General features: G+C 39.2%; 1 protein-coding gene across 1 annotated transcript; it reads right to left on the reverse strand.

The window, feature by feature from the left end:
* Positions 1 to 726: 726 nt before the first annotated feature.
* NUP43 (nucleoporin 43) lies at positions 727 to 17,149 on the reverse strand. Its single transcript, XM_084623713.1, has 8 exons — positions 16,935 to 17,149; positions 15,594 to 15,716; positions 15,236 to 15,313; positions 12,420 to 12,600; positions 9,393 to 9,528; positions 8,487 to 8,638; positions 5,038 to 5,160; positions 727 to 1,919 (listed from the first exon to the last, which is right to left on the reverse strand). The coding sequence occupies exons 1-8, from the start codon at positions 17,052 to 17,054 to the stop codon at positions 1,708 to 1,710; spliced, it is 1,125 nt and encodes a 374-aa protein (XP_084479839.1). The 5' UTR covers positions 17,055 to 17,149; the 3' UTR covers positions 727 to 1,707.
* Positions 17,150 to 17,467: the final 318 nt, after the last annotated feature.

Below are 17,467 nucleotides of genomic sequence, written 5' to 3' on the forward strand. Positions count from 1 at the left end.
ACTCTGGGATAGCTCCCGGAGGCCAATACCATCGAATTGTGTCCACAGTACCCCAAATTCGAGCCGGCAACGTCGATTTAAGCGCTAATCCACTTGTCAGGGGTGGAGTAAGGAAATCGATTTTAAGAGCCTGTTAAGTCGAAAAAAAGGGCTTCATTGTGTGGACGGGTGCAGGTTTAAATCGATTTAACGCTGCTAAATTCGACCTAAAGTCCTAGTGTAGACCAGGGCTTAGAAATAAAATTGCAAAGAAGAATGACTTTCCCAGAGCCACAAGGCAAACGAGCAGACTAGAACTCAGATTGTGTGACTTCCTGTCCTGTAGTCTTACCAGCCACGCAATCACTCAGACTGTGCATTTTGTAGCTGAAAGGCTAGCTACTCACCATTGTATCCAGATGAAGATATTCTAGTGTACTCATGGACTGATTGGACTGCAATGGGATTAGAGGGTGCTCTACACATGTGAGAAGTCAAGCTATTAGGGCATAATAACTAAGGTCCCAATCCCACAAGGTAATTTGTGCAGGAGGCCCATGGTTCCAGTGTGGAACCACATTGTGGGACCTTAAAGTGGGCATGGTGCATATTAAGATCAACTTCTATCAGTCAATTGTAACACCAAACTAAGCCAAAAATAAGTTGTTTCGCCTCCTACAAAATGGCCATTCAAAATTATCTTTCACTTTATAATAAAAGCTAAGGCATAAGAACGAGTAATCAAAATTCTGGTGGAAAAAATATTTATTAAAAACATTGTAGAAAGGGCTCCTTGTTACAAAAGCTAGTATTGAATAATAATATTGAAAAGTTAGGCGTTTTTATGATAGCTGTTGGGTAACACTTAGATTTAGTACTCCATTAATTTGGACAAAATTCATGACTAAAGCTTTGTCAAAAATTGTTTATCATATGAAATTAACCTTAATAGGATAATGCTTGTCAGATGTCTGTCCAGCACCCATAAAGACTAACTTATAAACAATTTTTTCAACAAATCAGAAGTGTACAGGCACAATGTCCACATCAAATTTTAACGTGCCTATATCAGTGTTGTTAGCATTGTCTTAGATTACTACAGCTTCAAGATTTTTAGACTCTTATGGGACTTAACCATTCACCATTTAAAACAGTCCTTTTTGCATTTCACTTAACTCTGTTTCCCTTTCTAGTTGTCATGCACCAGCATAACAATTGCATTTCTAATAGTGTCTGGGGATCTTTAAATATAAAAATTTCAAATAAAAAAAAGTAATATTTCTTCTTTAAAAGAACATAAGAATCCTAAATTTTGGCCTTGAATGAATACTTTAGTGTTATTACAGTAGCATGAACATTAAGGGACTTCAAAGCTATCATAACACCCTTAGACCATTTAAAATACAATTTATTTCCCTACTGATTGTTTTTTTTTGCTTGCCAAATAAGAAATGCAAAAGGTAGTGGGCAATAAAGAAGGGTGCACTTACATAACATATGGTAAATGCTATTTCATTCACTGGATGCATAAGCATCAATGGTGATGGAACAGTTCTCAAGAGCCTTATATAGCTTGTTTTCCCTCTGCATTACTAGGACTGCATTAAAGGCCCCTATGTTACAGGCTTCTGTAAAAGATTTCATTTTTAAAAAATTGGAATCCTCAGGACCTTTCCTGCTAGTTCTCAAGGTAGTTAAACTACTTAAGAGTGTCGCTTCAAAGTATATTCAAGCAAAAAGGTGCCTGTTAACATAAATGGCTTCTGCATCAGTACCACATACTAGACAGGGTCCTAAAACATCCAAGCTATTCACAGATAATGTCTGATTTGGAACTAAATTGGTGATCTCCATGCGGTCCTTGGTAGGATTGTTGCTTAGCCAGGCACTTATTACAGACTGGTTAGCAGTGTGTGATAGCAGTGTAGTACTTCTTCCACCTAAACAAAAAACAAACAAAAAAAAGAACCAGTTAGCTTTGATTTTATTTACTTTAATTCAGGATTGGGGTGGCATATTAAGCATTCAGCGAAAATGGTGGAATACCAAAGTCTGCGTTTCAGATTGAATTGATTTGATGGGCTTAGATGAGTCTCCAGTGGACCAAAAAATATTTTGCATTATTTAACTGACAGAAGTCAGTCAGAATAGCTAGTTTTTACTAGCTTTTTACCAGATCTCCCCTCAACTGAGAGCTAATGCCATCATAACAGTAAGGAATCACCTTCCTAGGGTACAATGAGAAATAACATATTAACCTCCTGATTAACTAACTTGCACAGATCCAAGCTTGATTTCAGTTTGAAAGAAGTTTGCTTAGAAGGTATTTTCCTATGTTTATTGCTGCTTTAGATTTGTGTTTAAGATACTGATCCAAATCATCCCATCCCATACTCCCCACCCCCCCCAAATTTCCTGCTTATCCTTTACATAGGATACAGCTGGTTTTGACTTTGCTATGGAAAGAAACAGTCACAAATTTCACAAAATCAGAATTATGATTTCATTACAAGATTAAGATTGGAGGAAGAGATAGACTGAGGGAAAAACTATTTGTTTAGAATCCAGGGTATGTAATAGGCAAACCTGGTACAACTGAGAAGCAGAGTGCAACTAGATTTATTATTTAGTCTCAGTTATATCAGCTTTCCCTGATATAGAAATCCCTCAAACCTCTGAGCCCAGGAGAGAGGAGGATTTACTTCACAAGAAAATCTGAATATTTTCCCTATTTTTAGGTACAGTAATGTTTTGTACTAGAAATTTCCAGTGTATTTTACAACAACACTATGTTGTGAGTTTTGTTTCTACATGGAGGTGGAATTTTGTATTCCAGAAATGAGGACAAGAATGAAAACAGAAGGCAGCAGAATCTGACCTTCTTAGTATTAAGTCTCATTTTTCATTAAAATATGTTTTCCCCTACAATGATTTGTCTATAGGGCTGTCGATTAATTGCAGTTAACTCATGCACTTAACTCAAAAAATTAATCATGATAATTGCAGTTTTAATCACACTATTAAACAGAATATCAATTTAAATGTATTAAATATTTTTGGATTTTTTCTACATTTTCCAATATATTGATTTCAATTACAACACAGAATATAAAGTGTACACTGATCACTTTCTATTATTTTTCATTACAAATATTTTCACTGTAAAAATGATGAAGAAATAGTATTTTTCAATTCACCTCATACATGTACTGTAGTTTGATCTCTATCGTGAAAGTGCAACTTACAAATGTAATTTTTTTGTTGTTACATAATTGCACTCAAAAACAATGTAAAACTTCAGCGCCTACAAGTCCACTCAGCCCTACTTCTTATTCAGCCAATCACTAAGAGAAACATTCGTTTACATTTATGGGAGGCAATGCTTCCTACTTCTTATTTACAATGTCACCTGAAAATGAGAACAGGCATTCACATGTAGCCAGCAATCGCAAGATATTTACATGCCAGATGCACTAAAGATTCATCATGTCCCATCATGCTTCAACCACCATTCCAGAGGACATGCATCCATGCCGATGACAGACTGTGCTCGATAACGATCCAAAGCGGTGTGGACCAACGCACGTTCATTTTCATCATCTGAATCAGATGCCACCGGCAGAAGGTTTTTCTTTTTTGGTGGTTCGGGTTCTGTAGTTTCCGCATCCGAGTGTTCTCTTTTAAGACTTCTGAAATCATGCTACACACCTCGTCCCTCTCAGATTTTGGAAGACACTTGAGATTCTTAAGCCTTAGGTCGAGTGCTGTATCTATCTTTAGAAATTTCACATTGATATCATCTTTACGTTTTGTCAAATCTGCAGTGAAAGTTCTTAAAACAAACATGTACTGGGTCATCATCCGAGACTGCTAGAACATGAAATATATGGGGGAATGTGGGTAAAACCGCAGGACACTCCCCCAAGGAGTTCAGTCACAAATTTAATTAACACATTTTAATGAGTGTCATCAGCATGTCCTCTGGAATGGTGGTTGAACCATGACGGGATATGATGAATCTTTAGTGCATCTGGCATGTAAATATCTTGCGATTGCTGGCTACATGTGAATGCCTGTTCTCACTTTCAGGTGATGCTGTAAATAAGAAGGAGGAAACATTACCTCCCATAAATGTAAATGAACTTGTTTCTCTTAGCGATTGGCTGAATAAGAAGTAGGGCTGAGTGGACTTATAGGCTCTGAAGTTTTCCATTGTTCTATTTTTGAATGCCTTTTTTTGTACATAATTCTACATTTGTAAGTTCAACTTTCACACTAAAGAGACTGCACTACAGTACTTGTATGAGGTGAATTGAAAAATATTTCTTTTTACAGTGCAAATATTTGTAATAAAAAATATAAAGTGAGCACTGTACACTTTGTATTCTGTGTTGTAATTGAAATTATTACATTTGAAAATGTAGAAAACATCCAAAAATATTTAAATAAACGATATATTATTATTGTTTAATAGCGCGATTAAGTTTTTTAATCACTTGGCAGCCCTATTTGTCTAGTTTATTAGACAAGACATTTCCTTCAACAGGTATATAAAAAGTCTTCCATTTAGTCTCTAATATATTTGTCCAGTTAAAAGACAGACAATTCCCTTATTCATAGTTCAGTTTCCTTATGTCCTTATTACAGTATTCCAGAATCTTATCCATACCATTCTTTAAGTCTCCCTCAAGGATATATGCAGTTATATGGCATTTAGTGCCCTTCCAAATCAATAAAGCTATGATTTTTGGAAAGTGAACTGGATTTAGCTGTGAAAATTCTAGGTGTGCCCCTTGACCCATTGTTGGTGAGTGCACTCACATCGGATATGAGGTAATATTTAAGGAAACAAGTGAAAGCCCTGAAATTCTCTTGAAGAGGACCACTAAGACCATCTCTTTCTAATAAGAAATAATCATACTCCCATCTTCAACAGCCCTCAATATAAATGATCAGAGTACGGAATAGTGCCCTCAAGCCAATTAATTAACTACTCTGCACGAACTCAGCCTAAGATCTTCACCTTCCTAAAAGGAAATTTGCATCAAAAATACTTACCTTGATGGAAAAAAGATGGCTTTTCTGATACATCTGTGGAGGTATCCCAATGCCAAAGAGAGCCATCTTCAGAACATGTAAATAGGTGATCTGGGTTGGAAGGATGGAAGTGAACTTCCCACACTACAAAAGTCAAGCAATTCATGTTTATTACCCATGATTATATAAACAAATCTATATTAAAATAATATCAAAGAGTTTGATTCTCCAAGAAAACAAGGAAATTCCAAATCAAGGTGTTCAGTGTAACTCCTCACTCAATGTACTGGAGATGAACTAAACTGTCTATAGAGCTTCCATTCTGTCTTAACACCCACCAAACCAAAACACAAAACAAAATTAAAACCACACAACCCATACACAAAACCCCCACTTCTTTTGCAATCATTTCTCGGTCATTGCAGAGGCACTGGTGCACCTCAGTCCCTCCTATTCTCTGCCTGTGGCACATCAACAACTTGGCCTCCTCGGAGCTGTAATACTTTGGTCTAATTTCAATTGTTGGGTTTAACGGTTGCTGGGTGGTGTTGATAGCCTGTGCCATACAGGAGGTCAGGCCAAATGATTTGAGATTCCTTCTGGCCTTAACCTCCATAACTGACTCAACTTTTAACTGTCACTGTTCTAAATAATATCTGAGATTACTTTATTTGAGCATAAGCTTTCGTGAGCTACAGCTCACTTCATCAGATGCTGTAGCTCACGAAAGCTTATGGTCAAATAAATTGGTTAGTCTCTAAGGTGCCACAAGTACTCCTTTTCTTTTTGCGAATACAGACTAACACGGCTGCTACTCTGAAACCTGAGATTACTTTATTTGAAAGACTAAAGAATTTTCTCCCTGGTTTACATTGTGCATCATGTATACCCAGTTTCACTGTTTCCCCTGGTTTTGTGGGTCTCTTCTCCTATCTGAAGTTGAATCATCTATTCTACTCCCAGCAATGTGCTAGGTGCCTCATAAAACAAGGCAAAAAGGTCCCCGTCTCGAAGAATTTACAATCTAAATTTAGATAGACAAAAAACAAACAAGAAGGGGAAAGGACACAAAAATAGGAATGCATTAACTAAGCTATATACACTTCATAAGACTGTATACTTTCCTCCATTCACCTTAATGTTTAAGTTACCTGTGTCCTGCCACACCAAAATTCAATTTGCTTACTTAAAAGTGGAATATATTTTAAAACCCATTTGTATTAGAAGAGAACCCATACTATTGTATCAACTTTCATGAAGTGTCACACATGAAATGTTAGAAAACAAATGCAAGATACAGTAAAATCTCATTAGTTTGCACCAATGGGGGAAATCCAGTGCAAGTTAATGAATGCCAGGACAGGGCAGATGTAAGCGAGAAATAACACTACTATACTTGCATAATCTTTTCTTGTTATTGAGATCAGTGGTAAGACAAAGACCACCAGAGCCAGGTTATCTAGCCAGTACTTGCTGTAGCTCAGATGGAGTTGTGGAAGAGATCATAGAATCATAGAATATCAGGGTTGGAAGGGACCCCAGAAGGTCATCTAGTCCAACCCCCTGCTCGAAGCAGGACCAATTCCCAGTTAAATCATCCCAGCCAGGGCTTTGTCAAGCCTGACCTTAAAAACCTCTAAGGAAGGAGATTCTACCACCTCCCTAGGTAACGCATTCCAGTGTTGCACCACCCTCATAGTGAAAAAGTTTTTCCTAATATCCAATCTAAACCTCCCCCACTGCAACTTGAGACCATTACTCCTCGTTCTGTCATCTGCTAAAAGATGCTAGTAGGCTTCTGTGGGGTGGACCATCAGAAGCCAAGAACTGGACTACTGTCTTTCTAAAAGGTGCACAGGCATAAACCTGATACTTTCACAATCTGCACACTAACTCCCTCTTTACTTATTGCCCCCAAGAGGGCTGTTGGAGCAGCATAGACCAACCTGACCGTACCCTCCGACTCATCAACACTTTTGTATCCGTCTCCCATACTTGACAGCATGCAATTTGATTAGCCAGTAGATTTAATATCACATGCATCACTCTACCCACAGCTAGAACCTGGCTAATATATCAATAAGCAAGCCCCCAAAGTTATGGTTAGTGTGAATTTTTGGGCAAAGTTATACATTCAATGCAATGGATATACAGAAAACTGGTAGCTTTTCCCCTGCCTCACCCCATTCAAATTAAGAAGCTGAGTGTAATAAGTGTACATTTTCCCCTGTAAGTCAGTGGTTCTCAAACTTTTCTTTTTCGCGGACCACTTGAAAATTGCTGAGGGTCTCGGCAGACCACTTAATGATCTTTCTAAATGTTATTTGTACCATTAGCTATTGTAAAGCACTTTGGAAAAAGCGCTATATTTAAAAAAAACAACAATAATTAATGTTTGTTTTGTTCTACAAACAAAGGAGGGCCATCTCTCCCTGGCAGCTGCAGCCCTGGGGCTGGGGAAAGTCACCTCTTCCTCTGGCCGCCACAGCCCTGCAAGTCCCTAATTCCCCCCACCCCTCTCTTCTTACCCCACTTCCCCCTGCCACTTACCCCCTATTCCTCCCAAGGCTGCCACCTCACATGTACTTCTTTTCCAGGGTCCAGACACCTAATTAGTGGAGCCACGCCTGCACAGCTCCACTAATTAGGTGGGTGGTCCTTCATTCTCTTGTGTGGCCGCCCAGGCGCGCACCTTCGAGGGAACTATCTGCAAACCACCGGAATGGACCACAGTTTGAGAACCTCTGCCATAAACTAAGTTGACATTTAGACGTAAAAGGCAACGTTCTCAAAAAATCTTCCGTCCCACTGAAAGTCAATGGGACTTATGATCTTAAATGACGTAGGTGCTTTTGAAAATTTTACCCCAAATCTTTAAATACATTTCTGCAACTCTCAAGGAATATTTCCAGCACAATGTTGTGAAAAAGAGCTACTCCCTCATAGTTAATGCTCTCAGAATTGCCAGTAGAAGTGGTTATGTTTCATCATTTGAGGGTACATCCCAACCACAAAAACGAACGAAAAAACCTATCCCAAAGAATATTTTTAGAAACTATTTTTTTAAGTTTCTCTCTTGACTCAGTTGCACATTTTCAAATTTGTCAGTTACTATAATCCTGCTCTCGGTGCTTATGTGATTCCTATCAAATGTTAATAGATGTTACACGAGCAAAGGACCACCAATATGCAATTCTTATAGAAACACACAGAGCAATATATGTTTAAAGGCATTATAAGATGCGTTAGACAAAACACAAACCACTTGCTCAATTCTATTTCTTGATTGACTAGACTTTTAGTTAGCCATAACATACAACATTAACCAGCTCCTGTTAGACAAAGAATAAGCCTGGAAGCAAACTGTGTCGATGAACGCACATTTAGTAGCTATAACACAAAAAAGCAGTGTTTAAATATTTCTGGACAAGATTTGGAGATACAATATCTGTTTCTCTTTAGGTTCTTACTTTCAGCTTCATGAGCATTGAGCAGGGACACTGGCATGCTGCCTTGTCTAACATCCCAGATACTCAACATTCCATCTTGGCCACCTGTAGCTACAATATGCTGCTGGTTGGGATGCCTGTCAACACAGTGTAGTGGAATTCTGTCACCTGTCCTGTGAAGAGGGGGAAAACAAAAATAATTTCCTGTTCAAACCATTTTTCCCTCCCAAAGTATTATACTGTTGATCATAATTAATATAATTACCAATTTTGATGTATAATTACCAGGAGTATCTTACTACTGAGGCTAGAACAATTTAACACCCACTGGAACTTGTTTTTTTTATTAAGTTATTGACCACTAATTAGAGAGGCACCAGGCTCTGTACCTTGTGGTTTATTATTGACCACCTACAAAAGCTTAATAAATATTTCACTAGAAGTGTAAGGGTGCTTTGTGGTAAGAAGTACAGATAAACTTATATTTACAAAGGGTTGTTACACATCCATTCCTAATTCCAATTCTAACACACAATAGGCTGCAAAGGGAGTTTTAGTCACTCACCCACTAGATAAGCCTGATTCTCCATTGACATCAGTGGGATTCTGATCAGGCCCTATATTTCAATTTCTTACCTACCTCACAAAGCACAGAGAATTAGTGTTCATAAAGCACTCTGAAGGCTAAAAGTACCAAGTGTTACACAATGCGGTTTTCCTAACCAGAAATCTACTGTATTCAGAGGAGATGGGAGAAAAATTTCTATAGATGTAAACACTGCAGTTCTCCAATTACAATATCCAAATTCAATTATGTATCACCTGTTATGAAGAAAGTATAGTCCAAGAGATTTATATGCAATAGATTTTGTTTTCTTGTTTAAGATGTCTTTACTGGAAAATACAAGCTGAAAATAAAAAGCTTACAAGGAAAATATTTGAGATGGCTCGTTTCTTTGCTGTCTGAAGTCCCATATTTTTAACTGTCCAATTGAATTTACTGTCAAAATCTCAGTTGTGCGAAGGAAAGTCACTGCATGGAGTGTACTGCTATCTGCGTTTTCTGCGAGAGGAAGAGATTAGGAAAATATTGATTAAACAACGAATGTTTCAAACTAAGTGCTTGCATTATTAACATCTATTTTCATTTTATCTGTCAAAAACCCATGGTCTGCAGATTAAACTTCACCAGTTTTCAAAGCAGCTGCTCTTGAAACTCACTGCTAAGAACATCCTTCCTCCCCCTTTATATATAATAGAGTTTTCCAATATGCTCTAGCTTCCTCTGTGTCCACAATGTGTTTGTATTGATACACCATCTCCCGAAGTCTATCGAGGAAGCCATTTCCCTAACCTGAATTCCCTACTATGAGTTTGTTTAAACAAAGTTATTGAACCAGATTTTTAATTTTATTTTTACTGGGTTTACAAAAAATTAAGTAATACTTGAAGGTACATAGGAAAAGATATGCATGCTCTACAGACCATCTAGTTTGTTACTGACAGTCAGGTTATTGGTCTGTGCTTTATAAATTGAATTATTTTAGAAGAATCAGATCTAATTTTTGACTTGGGAAGATTTACTACAAGTGGTTGACAAAAGGAAGTCATTTAGTCAGTGTTTGTGGCATGCGCCATTGCTTTGCAACAGACCTTTTCAAAAAGGATATATTGTATATCCCAAGTCCATTGTTTCACAACTGGAGGCTGTGAAGCTTTTCATAGTGTGATTCTGTGTTCCATAAGAGCCACAACTCCAGCTACTATGATAAATTAAACAGCTGTCTACAAAAGGATTTCAGTGCCATTTCATCAATCTTTACCAATAGGTGACTTATTATTCAATCACCACCACCTACAGGATGCCCATCCAGCAGGTCATCTGTCCTTCAATAGGTCTTCTCTACAACAGCACCGCCCACTATTGTTAACCCCATAGTTAGGGTTAAAAATATTTGTTTTTCATTAAAATATTTCAAGAGTACTTTACGAATACCATCATTTACCTTCAGAGATGAAAGCCAAATCTAGCAGCATTTGGTCACTCTTTTGGAGTTTAGAAGATAGTGCCTTAATTGACTGACTTACGCTATGTGTCCTTATTAACTTATGTTTTCTGTATTGCTCATACTTTGTTTTTTACTGTAATGGAATATTGTGTATAAAAGGTGTACTGGTCTCCTTTTTAGATGCTTTTGCATTGTACTTGTTAATTCATGCTTAAGATGAAACAAAAATTCTTCAGGAGGTATCCCTGTTTTTCTTTTATGGAGATTACCTGAATTGTATAGCTATCATGTTAAGCATGCATTTAAATGAATGTGTTCTTTTGTGTTCAGCTGAGAGTAGACAACCAGAGAATATTCTTTAAAAGTGAACTAGACTACAGTTTGTGCATACTGCACAAACACAGGAAAGGCCAATTCCATTAAAACTTCAGCATATACTAACTACAAGAAGAATTTAGAAAGTTTGCACCCTTTTAGCATGACTTAATATCTGCCTTTTATATATTTACATAGACTTCCCCTCTAGTTTTTCTTCTGAAGATAGTAGCTTTGCAATCTATTCAATCAGAAATAGAGAGGAATTACATTCCTGAACAATGTGCTTATTCATAAATAAATTAGAACAGCAGTTAGCACAGTTGCCCAATTGAAGTTTATTAAGTTCAACTTCAATTGCATATTAATTTAGTGTGTATTTCACTTTGAAATTTCACTGAAGGCTATTTCTTATAGGGAACCCCATCTTGAGACCATTCCGATATATCCTCTCATTTCCCCTATCCATACTAGAGAAGCAAGTTTTGCTCATCCACTGAGTGTCACTTAAGACAAGTTTCACTGACAAGGAAATTTGTCCATACAATCTAAACAAAAAATACATTCTGGCACATTATTTCTTTTCCCCACATACTCTGTCTCTTTATAAAAAACTATTTCCCTTTTATTTCTATTTCCCTATTATTCCCTTTTGTGTTCTGATGTATATTAAGTGCATGCCCTGCAGCAGAACTTACTGCAAATTGTCATAATTTAGCACTTTACTATTTAGCATATATTGGACATATTAGCTAAACAGTAAATTCCCCTTTTATTAGGAATTAGTGGTAAATAATCCTATATCTATATTTCAGTTTTTTTTAACAGTAAGATTTTTTTAAGTGTGCAGAATTTATGTGGGTTAAATCATCTGAACAAAACAATTACACATTTAATACGATGTCTGTTATAAATCGTCACCCTGTCTCGTGTTCCATAGCAGAGACAGAAATAGAATTCTCGGTCTAGAAGAGATTAAAAATCTCTTACAGGAATTCCCAACGGAACATTACCATCCCCATCACATATTTTTAGGATACATCTTGTATATTTCTATAGTGTCTTTCACATAAGACGATCCCAAAACACTTTGCCCATTAGCTTACTCATTATAGTTTGGATTCCTTCATCTACCAAAAATGCAGCTACATCTGGGGTGAATCACAACAGCTGTTTAACAGTGCAATTTCAGATAAAAAGTGAAACATACCACGTCCAGCTGGAACTGCCTGGGAAGTAAAAGAATGTTATCAACTTAACAAAAAAAAAACCCTGAAAATATTTTTAGATACCATTTAAGTGGGGGACTTACTCAATATTACTGTAACAGAAAGATTAGAGAAACGTTTATTTTTCAGTTTGTTTACTTTGTAAATTTCACTTCTTATATGGTTGTTTCTTTTGTGTGAATGGGGTTTTCCCCACAGACAGAAAATGTAATTGCAAAACCAGAGAAAATGGCAAGAGAACTGAAGGACCAATATAGTACCAGAAGCTAATTTTTTTAATTTATAGTGTTCCTTTAGGTAGACATAAAACAAAAACATTCCTACATTTTTGGACTGTCACCTGATGAGTAGAGACTGAAATTCTTTAGACCACATTTGTTAAAAAGGATTATTTGGCCTACCTATAGTTCTCACAGCCTCCCTGTGGTCAGCTCTGAAAAGATTTATTCGACCATCTTCTCCAACAGTGACAATTTCTGGGTTGTTGCAGATGACCCCTGTACATGATGCTCCACCATAGAAAGGGGTATCTGGATCCACATGGTAATGGGCCCTCTCCCATTGTTGGTTTACAGATAAAGTCTAAGAAGTAAAGAGGAGAATTTATCAATAGTACTAACCAACAATCCTGTGACGCTGTTAGAGACCAAAGCTTCTGAAATATTTAAAGAAGTTGGATCAGAAACTAGTTCTGATACAACCAGGGCACACACTACATTATTTCAAGGGTTGTTCACATCATTACAGATCAGATCTGTCATTCCCCTTTAATCCCCAATGCACAACCCTGCATTGCAGCCACTATCCTTCTGGGCATGATGGACCAGACCAAGCTCTCTTCTCAGCTCCATCACTGGAGCTTCCTAACAGAGACATGTTGAATAGCAATAGCTCTAGAAAGCGTAAGAATCCTGCCAGACAAGAAACGGAATCTATTTACATATTTATTTTTATGATCAGAGACATGTATTTCAACACAGTGATATTTATCAGGGATATAGGGTCTTCATGAGGTCTGGATACTGAGCATAGACTTTTGAGATCAAATAATTGGTTTATGGCAGTAAAGAAGTCAATTTATTGCCAAAAAACCCTCTCTCATTTAGTTGTTCTCAGAACTACACAATAAAGTAAAACAAATACTGAAAGTTAATTTACGGGTGGAACTGTAGAGTTCTCAGATATTGCCTGTCTTTCTATCAGACAGCATGTTCATCAGGAAATAAATCCAACAGTTACGAAACATCCTGTTTAGCTAAGTGTGTACTTGCTTTATAAATTCAGGTTATATCTAAGTTCTAGACTCATACATGTTTCTCTTTAAAAACAAAACAAACAAAAAACAACAAATAGGCCAATATTCTTTCAGAAGTATGGCAACTACTACACAAATCAAGTAACATACCATTGTAACTTTTATATATGCATAAACATTCAATGAACAGACTATTTGCCGACATATTCATGAAAGGAAGGAGTCTGTCTAGAACAGAGATGGGCAAACTACATCCCGTGGAACCCTCCTGCCCAGCCTCTGAGCTCCTGGCCCAGGAGTCTAGCCCGGGCCCTTGCCCCGCAGCCTCAGCACGCCATTCTGCCGGTGTATCTAGTGTAGTGCTCCATGTAGGAATGTGCTACTGATAGCAGTTATGGAGAGCAATTTACTACACTACACCAGTGCAACGCTCTGGGCAGCCAGCCACCAGTGCTCTGCGGTAAGGGGCCGGGGGTGTTGGATAGAGGGCAGGGGAGTTCGAGGTGGTGGTCAGGGGGCGGGGGTGTGGATGGTGTCGGGGAACGGGGGTGGGGGGTTGAATGGGGGGTTGGATGGGGTGGTGGGGGGCAGCACAGCCACCTCTAACCTGCCCTCCATACAATTTCTGAAACCCAATGTGGCCCTCAGGCCAAAAAGTTTGCCCGCTCCTGGTCTAGAACATGGCTCTTCATATAATCCTACATGAGTCATCTGTCAGACAACCGTAAGGTCCGCTGGATTGGTTTAGATGAAATAAAGGGCCCAAAGATGTTAACATGACCCAGTCACTATTCAACACCGAACAGTACTAAACAAGGCCTGGAGTTTTGGTATACATACACCAGCTTAGTACCATGGCAAACACACCATTAAAAATCCTTTTAACCTTTTATTAAAAGATACATGAGACAGAAAAACAGTTAAAGCATTTGAAATGTAAAGTATTAAGTAAGGATTTTATTTTAACAAGCTTTCTTGCTCCCTTTCCTTTTAACTGGAGAAAGGAAAACCCCCTTCTTTGACAGTCTCTTATATGGTATTAAAAACTGTAATAACTTCCCTTTTGGGGGAAAAGAAAAGAAGCTGGTTAAAATGGTCTGAACTGTCATTGCTGCTGTTGTTCAAGTCCAAAACTTTCAGGGAAAAAAGAAGAGGTTAATTGAGGTGAGCTGCAGCGGTTGTCAAAGTCCAATCCCATTTCATTCTAGGTAGGGTTTGGGATTCAGCTAGAACTGAGTGAGGTGGTGTTGTCATCAGTATTCTTCTCTTTGGCTTGGTCTGATCAGAACATCACTCAGGTTTAGGACAAAAAAGTTCCAGAGTGCAGAAGACAGTTGGGGGTGACAGCCATGATGGTGGAGCTTGCTCCAGTTGCTGTCATCTGTTTTTATTTTTGTTTTTTCCACACAAAAAATTCTCTTTTAATGACCCAAAAAGGGAACAATCGGTGGAATACCCCATTCCCTCATTATTTTGTTTATTAATTAGACTTAGTATTTGACACACCATTTTTGGATTAACAACTTTTGGCTTCACATTCTGTGTTGAACATAATTCAAAGATTGTGTTAAAATTATACTTGTTAACTTGTCCTTTTTGTTTAGACTAATTTAGTTATGCTATCTGCTTTTTATATCTTTTCCTATTACCATTTGTTATTATGGGTTATTGCAATCTCTTATGAACGTATGCATACTTTCTACAATAAAGTTCACAATTTAGGTAAATGTGTAAGCCCAGTTGTTACCACAGGTCCATTTATAGAAGTACTATCTGACTATTCTCCATATTTTAAAAATTAGCCTAATTCTTGCTTTACAGATTTTAGTACTCATGAGTTCATTTGCTTCACGTTTTGATAGTTCTGAGAAGTCATGTCTCTGTTAACACTGAAATGATTTGTACTATAAGCAAGGAGCAGCTGAAACCAAGTGCAAGTTATGTCTACAGCAAGTTATTTACCTGATTATTTTGATGGTGACGGAAAATTGTTACATTTCCTGTTGATGAAGCAGCTACAATTCTTTCCTGGTCAAAAAACTAAGAAGAAATATTTTAAGCTTGCTACAGTTTGAGGACATTATCACAGAAACACAAGTGATTTGAATTTGCAGCAGTCTTACTCATTGTTAGATAATCTCAGAATGTACACATGCAAAAACTGATGTTTGGAAATTGATTTACACAATAACCCCCAGGAAGAAATTATTTCATTCTCAATATTCTGATATTCTATTGATACTTAAAATTTTCTTAAAAAGTGGTGTTAAATCCTTATTAAAAAAAGAAAAACAACAGCCATTGAATATAACTATTTTACCTGCATGTCCATAACATCACCATGGTGTCTGATATCGCATAACAGCTGTGGTTCTCCTTGATACTCCCCATTGGGACCCAAACTTCCAAAGTCTCCAACAGACCAAACAGAGATCTTGTTTTCCTGTATGACAAGAGTGAAGCTAGCTTATTTTAAAATATTCTAAGACACTCTTGTCAATAAGTCAGCTGAGACAAGGTGGGTGAGAACATTTTTATTGGACTAAATTCTGTTGGTAAAAGAAACAAGCTTGTCTTTTTGAGCAAGTTGGTCCAATAAAAGATATTACCTCATCCACCTTCTCTCTCGAATATCCTGGGACCAACAAACACATCTACAGCTACGCCAGAAACAATAAGTCAGCTCAACTTTTTCTCTCTTCCCAAAGAGACTACCTTGGGAAAATAAACAAGCTGATGTATTTTCATAGAGGTAGATTAAATACATTCAAAGCACCTGGAGAAAATTAACATACCATAATTTTTTGTACTTACACAGCTTATTAATCCTGCAAAATGCTAAGCAATTAATGGAATCTACATAACCAATTAAATGCAGCTCTCTCTAAGGAGAAGAGAGCCAATCAACCAGCACACACCAAAAGGAAGAGGAATTTTTGGTCGTGGAACTAGGCAAAGAAACAAACACACAGTGTCCAGCAAGGAGCTTTAGCCTTCATGAAGAGAAACCAGGAGCTTAGTTCTTAAAACCTCACACAACTCGATGTATGGTGCTCAATTTATTGAACTGAGAAAGATGAACGTCTCTGTTCAACCTACCAGGAATTGAAAATACTGAATGCATCAGATGAAGTGAGCTGTAGCTCACGAAAGCTTATGCTCAAATACATCTGTTAGCCTCTAAGGTGGCACAAGTCCTCCTTTTCTTTTTGCGGATACAGACTAACGCGGTTGCTACTCTGAAACCTGAAAATACACAGAGAACCACGCCGGCCCCGGCGCAGGAGGCTTCGAGGAGGTCCCAGCGCTTCAGCACCAGAGGCAGCGCCAGCGCCCGCGCCCCCCCGCAGCGTGGTGAGGCGGAGGGTCCGGGCACAGCTCTGAGGGTGGGGGACCCGCTGGGCACCGCCGCAGCACGAGGCGCAGCACCCCGCGGCTTGTACCGCTGTTACACACTCGCGCCGCTCGGCCGCCTCTCAGCCTGCCCGGGGGGGGGGGGCAATAAAGGGCGCGAGCCAGGCAGAGCCGAGCGAGCCACACGTTCGCGTAACGGCCACAGGAACTGGGGCCCGGCCACACGGGTAGGGGCGCGGCAGCAGCACGAGCCGGGGCGGGAGGGGATTTGGGGGCGCAGCGCGCGGGGCTGCCCCGGGGCCGGTACCTCGTTGTCCCAGGAGCCGGTAGCGAAGAGCTCGGGCGGCTGCAGGGCGGCAGCGGGCACCGGCCGCCAGCGAGTCTTACTGATCTTCTGGGACACGAACTTGGCGGAAAAATCCTCCATGACGGCAGCAGCGAGAGACACCAGCCCTACGGAGCGGTAACCAGCTTCGACCGCAGCACCCCGCTGGGCTCCCGCCTCTTCCTCCCCAAACAGTCTCGCGGATTGGCTGAAGCCGCCCGGTAGACGGCGGCAGCGGAAGGACAAACCTCCTCCGCGGTGGCGGCTGCGCTCAGGCGCGGGCGGGAACTGCTGGGGTGGGGGGAGATGAAACGTTGCCTGGGGGCGGGGCCGCGCTGTCAGTCCTGCCTGCTTCCCGAGACAGGTTCGTGCGCCTGTGTCCCTTTGCACTGATAGCGCATCCAAACCCAAACAGGGCTGCACAAAAATCTCAAACAGGATCCCCGCTGTCCACATTTACGGTGTAGGGTGCCAGATCTGGACCTGCTGATTAGCCAGTAATACCCAACACTTCA

The sequence above is a fragment of the Lepidochelys olivacea genome (genome assembly GCF_965140295.1).
Source record: "Lepidochelys olivacea isolate rLepOli2 genome assembly, chromosome: 3".
Lineage (NCBI taxonomy): Eukaryota > Metazoa > Chordata > Testudines > Cheloniidae > Lepidochelys > Lepidochelys olivacea.